At 31.7% G+C, this 9,099-nt stretch overlaps 1 protein-coding gene across 1 annotated transcript in view; it reads right to left on the bottom strand.

Moving 5' to 3' along the window:
- Positions 1-3,573, bottom strand: part of LOC107874847 — a 7,105-nt gene extending 3,532 nt beyond the window's left edge. The window contains exons 1-8 of the mRNA XM_047414485.1: positions 3,230-3,573; positions 2,637-2,836; positions 2,171-2,352; positions 1,361-1,645; positions 1,208-1,266; positions 1,061-1,097; positions 882-953; positions 3-147 (exon numbers count right to left, since the gene is read on the bottom strand). Coding sequence (XP_047270441.1) covers positions 3-147; positions 882-953; positions 1,061-1,097; positions 1,208-1,266; positions 1,361-1,645; positions 2,171-2,352; positions 2,637-2,836; positions 3,230-3,524 — 1,275 coding nt within the window. The 5' untranslated portion in view covers positions 3,525-3,573. The remainder of the gene's footprint in view (positions 1-2; positions 148-881; positions 954-1,060; positions 1,098-1,207; positions 1,267-1,360; positions 1,646-2,170; positions 2,353-2,636; positions 2,837-3,229) is intronic.
- Between the last annotated feature and the right edge of the window lie 5,526 nt (positions 3,574-9,099).

Raw genomic sequence — 9,099 nt, forward strand, 5'->3', positions numbered from 1 at the left:
ACCAGGTTATAACTCACTTCCTTGCTTTTGGTTAGTGTTTCTTGTGCAGTGGCATAGTCCACACAAGGCAATATGTCATCTAAAGCTGTACGAGCAGTGGGGTTTTGGATCCACTCATCCATTGCTACACAAGTGTCTGCAGTCACGCTGCAAAGTTAAGCAAAGAGCAATTAGATGTGTTTCGCAAACTGGATTTAGTTAACAAGAGTCGAGATAGATCAGAAATAAAGAGTATTTCAGAGATGAATCGAAAGAAAAGACTGAATAACATAATGTGATCCGTTAAAGTTACTTCAAAAAACAAGGCATATAAGAACGGATTTTGATATATATATGTAGTCACCAAATGCATGATAAAGGAATCACTATTCAACTACTTGATTGTTGTTAACCTTCCACAATAAAGACCTACTAAACCGTCACTCTTTTACATGATGCTGTTCTCCCAATTAATTTCTATACAACGTTTAGCATGACAGTATCCAGGTAGACGGTATAAGTAGTTACAACCGACCCCATAAGTTTTTGATGAACAAGATAAATACGCAAACTCCTTACATAGACGATATTCAAATCTCAGTGCATATAAATCACTTCTAGGATGAGGCTGTTAGTTTAAGTTTAGAATTTTTCAGAGATCGGCAAACTCTAAAAGGTTCTTACGCAACATTTTAGCAATACTGATACCCAAAGAAGACATCAGGAAGCACCAGTTGAAAAAGAATATAATTAGGATTAAAATAATTAAATCCAACATGTTAAAAGTTAATTCTGTTTTATCCTGTTTCCAGGAGAAGCAGTATCCATAAGACCAAGATTTGCCTACCTCTCAGCAGCTTAGTGAAGCAGCAAAACTGGAGAAATACTTAAAGAGAGCTTACTTGTGAAGAACAAGAAATATGCCACACAAAATCAGTGTCCCAGTGATGAGAATCCATCCAAAAATAACCAAGCTGCACAAATAGAACACGAGATTGTTCTTTCAGAAAGAAGCACACGGGAAAGGAATTAATTGGAAAGACAACAGGCATAACCTTGTGGTAGCATAAAATGTACTCACATGTAGACAAAAATCTGCATGCCGAATATTGAGAATACTGAAAAGAGAAAGGACAATGGTCCATATGTATTAGAAAAATATGAACAACTGTTTCAAAATTCTAAGGTATGCATCCATAATTTAGAGTAACGGTTAAGGAAATGTTACCTAGTCCAAGAAATGTCAAAGTAAGCATTGCTATAGATAGAATGATCAGAGCCACTCTCCTGCATATATGTAGCCTCCGGAAATTTAGTTTCAATTAAGCGTCATAAGTTTTAAAGATATGAAATGAACAATTTTGAGAAGTCATTCACTTACACCGATTCTATCAGGTGTTCAATGTCATCCTTATTGTCAGCAGTTTTAGTGGAAAGAGTACTAGCAGAAGAAGTGATCTTTGTTTGGACGTAATCAATGTCTGTTTGGACATTAGCAGGGATCAAAATTCGATCGACTGAGAGCTGTTTGGCAGCTGCTAGATAAACAGACACATTCATGAGATTATCAGCTGTGTCATTTGCCTGGTGCACCACATAATCTAAAGTGTTTATTGTACTGCTGTGGAACTTCTCTTGGCCTGTGTACAAAATGACGCATCCAATGCTGCACATTTGAAAAGTAAATGGAGATCAAAGTTCAAACAGAAAGCACATAAATGTGTGCATACGCTTGTGTCATATGGGTGTGTAGGGAATTGTTTGGAGTTTAATTTCGATACAGTAACTGATGAGAAGTTGCTTCATTTAGCTATCGAAAAGAGAGAGAAAACTCTCTGCATCTTCCGGGGATATTTAGGCTGTGGACAAAAGGAATATTTATCCATTTCGTGAGGATTCCCAACGACAGGTGATACTAGTCATGGTTGCTGCGGATCTGCTTCCACTATGGAGTAACCCGTAAGTCTCCTAAACTAGTATTTACGGTTCAAGTACAACACTAATGAAAGTAAAGAAAACTTACACTATCATATTGCTTATAGATAATCACCCATAAATAGTGGGATTACTAACTTGCAAATAAGGCATGTTAACTACTACAACAGATTAAAATACTCTGATATTGAAAAGTTCTTTACACTACTAGTGTTTATAAATTAAATCATTAACAAGAAGGGAGAGAGAGTATTACATTGCAGCAATGGTAAAAAGCACAAGGAATATGAGGGAAAGAGCGTAGGCCATTGGAGAGTATCCATAAGGTTCTCTTTTATAGCAACGAGAACAGACACATATGAGCAATAAACAAAGTCCAAAGATCACAAACCAGATCAGCGCGGTGATAAAGAAGGGAGCTGCTGTAAATGCCACAGACTGCAAAGAAACAAATTATAGCTTGAGAGAACTACTGAAGCTGGAAAATTTCCTAGACATGATTTTGTTTAACTTATTGCAGGAATAATAAAGAACATTACCTACTTTTCTGATACATTCTTGAACTATAACTTCCATGAGGGAGTAAACTATATATATTATCTTTATTAATGGACGTGAAATAAACTAAAGTGACACTTATTTTGGGACGGAGGGCATATTTATTTTGATATGATTTTTAAGGTAGTAAATAACAGAAAAGTTAAACTCTTGAAAATACTTACAGCCCAGTAATGGCGGTCATCGATGTTCCATCCTCCAGTATATCTGTTAAAGCCATTGAGAGGGTCTTTTCTGTAAGTTCTCTTAGCAGCCAATAGAAGTGATGAGCTCTGCACTGGAGGCTCAACAACGACATTGGGACCTTCAGCAAATAGCCTTGAAAATACCACATTATCTTCATTCTTCTCCTCCCTATATTCATCTAAAATGTCCCATTTAATCAGCAATAACAAAACAATATATTCAGTATTATCTCACAAAGTGGGGTCCGGAGACAGCAACGTGTATACAGATCTTACCCCTATCTTGGCGGTAGACAGTTTATCTAGACAGTTTATTTCAGATAGACCCTTGGCTCGAGGAAAAACAGTTGAAAGCAGATCAGAAAAAGGAAATAATGAAAATGAAGTCAAAGAACTCCCAACAAAAACTTCAATAAGTACAAAAAGTAACAGAAATCAAGTAACAAGAAACTACAATATTAATATTATGACTACTAGTATGAAAGACAAAATCCTTAAAACATCAGCTGGAAAAGAAGATGCATACAACAGAAAAATTTGAACATGGAAAGTGAAAAAGAAATGGTAAATACCTGGTAAAGGTGGTGATTGAAAATGAGACTGTGACCCTCCATGAGTGAAGGATGAGAAAAAGATGAAAATGGCTAAAAGAGAAAGTAGCATTGGCCATTTAGGCAACATTGTGATAGTGAGTTTCAATGATTCTTGTTCCTTAATGGCTTTCAAAAATGTTAGAAAAATAATGAAAAAGGTAAGTAACTCCTTGAGAAACTTGAATAAAGTTTGTGTACGCTGTACATACACACAGAGAGAGAGAAGGGAAAAAAAGAGTTTTAACTGTTCAAAAACATGTTGTATTAAAAGCATATACGTTTACACTAACAATTCAACAAATGAAAGAAAGAGATTGCATGAGAGATAGAGAGAGAAAGGTGACAGTTTAATTAGTATTGTAAGGGGTAATTTGGTAGTGTATATAAGAATATTGTGCGTATCGTTTTAGTTATCATGACATTAGTTTCCCCGATATTATTTTTATGCATTGTTTGGTTTATATCATGCATCAATATTTGTTTATAAAAATAATCTTCATAAATACGATGATGTGGAAAAGGTTTTGAGGTACATGCATTAAAAACTTTGACATTACTAATATCATGATTTGTCATATACTTATTAGTTGTACATCGTAACATCAAATAGAGTAGCATTAGTTATATAAATATAAAAAATATATCAAATAAGATATTAATAATATATAATATTAATAGATATATAATTTTTTTAAATGCATCCTACCAAACGACCTTGAAGTGGTCAGAGGAATAAGTTGTAAATGTAAACAACTTTTAATTAACTATATTTAACATGTTGCCAGTCACCACCATCGTTATTCATCGGTCTCTTATTTGATCTCTAATATAATTTTTCATTTAATAGGTGATACGTAATATGATAGTTTAACTTGTAATCAATAATCACTACCTTGACTCTTAATTTATATTTTATCAAAATAAAAGGTTATATAGGAGTCATTGAGGTTCAATTTTCAAAAGTAAACCCCATTTCTACAACATTTTCTGCAAAAGTTTTTTAAAATGTTCTTGATTCAAAATTCAAAGACTTATTAGTATTAATCATGTGTACGTGGTGGTGGGTTTGAAGGGAACAATGGCAAAGTTAAAATTTTTATACTACTAATAAGAAATTCAAAACATGAAAAAGTTTAAGAAGGTCAATTAACGTCTACTATACATACATAAAAAGAATTTAATTATCTATAAATAAATAATATTTTTTTAATCATCAAAGGGAGTTAGAATAAAGGGCAAAATTTAGAAATAGCATACTTATCTTCTTAATTATAAGTTTCATAAATACATGATATAGCAAGTTGTATTTTATATTTTTGTAAATTATTGCTATAAAAATATAAATACATATAATTTTTACTGTCGTTATAATCGATATATATTTTATATTTTTACAAACTATTATTATAAAAATATAAATATATACAAATACATATATTATAAAATATAATTTAATAAAAATATTATTATTTTTTATAATTTAATATTTAAATATGCTACTTTATTTATTTTTTCTTAGAACAAACCTACTCACTCTAGCCAGCTCCGGCCTCCGAGGGATACGAGAGAAGAAAAAAGCGGGAATAATTAGCGGGCTCATTCTTCTATGAATTACAAAGCTCTGTTTACTTTTTGACTTTTGGTATACTATTGTGGGCTCCATGAAAGTGGGCCATCCTTCTCATTCACCCCAATTACCGCAGGGCCCACTTCGACTGATTATTGTAATTTGTAAGAAGACAAATTAAGCAGAATGATCCTTCGCTCATTTTTCTTGACAAATAAAATGGCTAATTATTACTTTTTTTTAAAATACATTTAAAAAATGATATTTTTTCCTGATAAAATTTTAATTTTAATTTTAATTTTTTAGATGACATATTTAAAAATATAAAATTGAATGATATTTCAGATATTTAACATAACTTTAATACAAAACCACAAGATTCAAAGTTTTTTTATTTTCTTGAACTCCAAAAGTGTAAAATGAGATTGCCTTTCCATTGTGCCGGGGAGACGATCCATTCATAATAAATTGATTAGGATTTAGGATTGTCACCTTCCTCTTGAAAAAGTGTCATGTCAAAATAAGTCAATTCTGTTTAAGACGAGGAGAGTAGTATTTTTTCGCCACATATAAAATTTGAATCTTTCTTATATCTATTTCAGTTAAATTATCCCATCAAATGAAAATGAAAATTAATGTCCATCTTTTTTTGTTAGTATGGATACATTATTTATACATTGTATATAGAGAAAAAGGTCAAATGAGTATAGTAGAATGGCATGACTCTGATTACCAAAATTGTCTCATGAATATCATGTTGGACAGCTAAAAAACTATACCCAACATCGTGTACGTGGAAAAAGAGTATGATAACTCTACTTGCAAAGGCTTGGAACACTACCTAAGGAGACATGGAAGGGACTCATGTATTTGAACCAGGCAAGATCAAAATCCATCTTTACTTTATGGCTGCAAATGCACAATAGGTTACTTGTTGTGAACAGACTGAGGAAATGGGGAATAGATGCAGATCTTGTTTGTCTTAAGCAAAAATGCTGATGAAGATAGAGATCACTCATTTGTGGAGTGTATACACATGAGGAATTTGAATGAGATTAAGCACTGGCAATAACTAAGTTGTCTTTTCTTTGCTATTTGGAATCAGATGCATGATTGGATTGTGCATTCTACCAAAGGTGCATAATGGAGCATATTTACACTGTCTGGATTAAGAGAAATAGTAGAATATTTGAGAAGAAGGAGAGAAATTGGACTGTTTTGGGCAGAGAAATAGCTTGTATCTGTAGTATTAGAGCCATCACTTGTAGATTGAGATTTTGAGAGAAGAAGAAGATAAAATGGCATAGATACACTGATAACACAAAGAAGAAGAAGAAGAAGAAGAAAGGGAAAGAAGTTGAAAAATTGAAATGAAAAAATAATATTAAGAAATAATAATAAATATTGTTAATTGTATATATTATCCAATCAAAAAATGATACATATTGTGCAACCACATAATAAGTATCATGTAAGGCAATGTCTAGCCCAGAATTTGTCAAAAACTTCTCCCACCTTGCCATGGTAGACATTGATTAAAAAAGAAAGAGAAAATATGGGTATTTTTGTTAGGTTATAGAGAGGGGATAAAGTAGCTCCATACTATGATGAAAGGCAAAATTAGCCAAAAAAAACTAAACTACATGTTAAAAATTTATTTAGATTATAATGAATGTTTATCAAGAATATAAATAAAATCTATTTCAAGAGAAATAAAAAGCCTCCTCTCTTCTCTCTCTATTTATTCTTGCTCTTACTTTATATTTCATAAAACGTTATCATCACAAGACTATGCCAAACAAGGTGAGATTATAAATCTAAAGGTAATTTCAAGATTAGTAATTCCTTATGTTATGTGTCTTTTGCTACTAATGATATAATTATTGTTGAATTTGAGAGAAAATAATTGGTTTGGAACCACTTATTCTTTAAATTTGTTCATGAAGAACAATATTATTAAAAGATATGATAGTGAATTTAAGTCTCATCTCATTAAAAGGGTAAGATATTGGGTTAAAAGTTCCAATGCACCATGATGATAAAATATTGGGTTCGAATCCCATCAATTTTTTATAATGATGGCTAAGATAAACCAACATGTTTTTGGTGAAAAACATGAAATTTGTCTCATTGAACATGCTCTATTATCTGAAGTGAATGTGGTAGCAATACATCATATATATGCCTTGATCTACTCCTGTAGTATCAATATCTTGAAAAAGGTTCTAAACTATCATAATTTGATAGGTTTAAGGCACGACTATATTCCATTTCTGGAAATGAAAATTTTGATTGTTATAAGCACAGATTCATTCCCTGGGGTGAATGTGATAATATTGAGTAAAATTTATTAACACAAACGTGCACTTGATTATGATGGTATCACAACTCACCTCCGAAAAAGGTTGAATAATTAAGAAGAGTGATTTTGAAATCTACTTGTAAAGTAGTAAATTTGAAATTTATTCACGTAATATTAAATCTGAAATTTACTAAAGTAAAATGTACATGTCATGGTAACTTGGAGTTTACTAGTATAACAGTTTATAAGTTGACATGAACGATTGTGACATTCCAAAGATATGCTTATTAAGTATTGAACATATATTGAAGAACTAGAAAATTCTTCATGATTTTTTAATTTTGCTTATTCTCATGATAAGTTGGTTGGACCAACTAATGTTGAGATTTGATCTATCAAAATCTGAAAAGTATAAAAGGTGAATAAGGGCCCGTTCACCTATCACGTGATATGTTGAAAAAATGCATCAATAATATAATCACACGTACATTCATTTTCAACCTGCAGTTTGACATTCATAAAGTTGCTTGCTCAATAAAATTAAGTTAAGAGCATGATTTTCAGATTGTGTAATCAAGATAATTCATCTTGTAATACTGGTTTGACATTAAATGTCTTTGATAAATAGCTGAACCACTACTAATGAGAACAAAGCTTCATGTGTTGGTTCAAAATATTAAATACAAAAGTACTTGTATGCATCAAATCAATAAATTTTGATTAACTCCCCTCAAAGTTGGTTCTGAGTCAGGAACCACACATTGTCCATCTAATAGTTTTGATGTGCGGTATACGACTAATGAATATATCATGATGTACAAAGACAGATTCCTCAAGAAAGATGGAAGATATATGTTAGTTTTCCTAACATAAAGGGGAGATTATAAATAGTTAGGAATTATCATCAGATCCTCATTTAAAAGATAATTTAAGTCAAATGCCGAAAGTATCTCATATTAAGCTGCAAGTGATCCTATTTTGTGTCCCTAAAGGATAAATTTTATGCATGTGTGAAGCGTGGTTGACCAATCGGCTCCAAATGAAATAATCCTTGAAAAGGATAAGGAGCAAACAATCATGATAAGAAGGCAATGTGCTCTTAAAAAACCTACGACATAACACTTCATGAAACCTTATGAGAGGTTCAGGTACCTGAAAATAACCAAGTAATAAGATCTCAAAATGTTATGTCGTATTGTAAATCGATACGAAATGATATATGATCAATATCTTTGATTCAATATTGGTGCATTATCGTGAAAGATCACAAGGATCTGAATTCTACGTTTATTTAGGCATGCTAACATAGAAATATTTCTCAAGTGACGTGAAAGTATGCATCTTGGTAAGCATGAATCTTATTTGATTTGCAATCCAGATACTTGAAGATGTCACTCATGAAATCTTGAATATTGTCACTTGACATAATTTTTATAAAAACTTTTTAAGGATTCAAAATGATTAAAGCATATAAATGTTTCTGGAAAATTTATTTATAATCATTGTATTGCATAAATTTATAACTTGAAAATTATTGAAACTCTTGGAGAGTTTTCAAAAGCAATAAATTATTTGCTAAAATAAAAAATATATCGAATTGGATTGGTTATGAAGTACTACAACTTAGTGCAAGTAGTGCAAGTGGTGCACTAGTGTATCTTGCAAATACTACAATGCCTGATATAGCCTTTTCAGTCAACTTATTAGCAAGATATATTTCTGTCCCTACTAGGAGACATCAAAATGGGATAAAAAATATTAACTTATTTTATTCTGAAGTTTGTAGTCTCGATCTTGTTGGTTATGCTGATGCTGGGTACTTATCTAACACGCATAAAGCTCGATCTCAAATAGGCTATGTGTTCATATGTGGGGATACTGTCATATTCTGGAGATCTTAAAAATAGTCTATTGTAGCCACTTCATCTAACCATGCTGAGATAGTAGCTATTCATGAAACAAGCCAAGAGTGTGTGTGAT

This window comes from Capsicum annuum, chromosome 6, assembly GCF_002878395.1.
Source record: "Capsicum annuum cultivar UCD-10X-F1 chromosome 6, UCD10Xv1.1, whole genome shotgun sequence".
Classification (NCBI taxonomy): domain Eukaryota; kingdom Viridiplantae; phylum Streptophyta; class Magnoliopsida; order Solanales; family Solanaceae; genus Capsicum; species Capsicum annuum.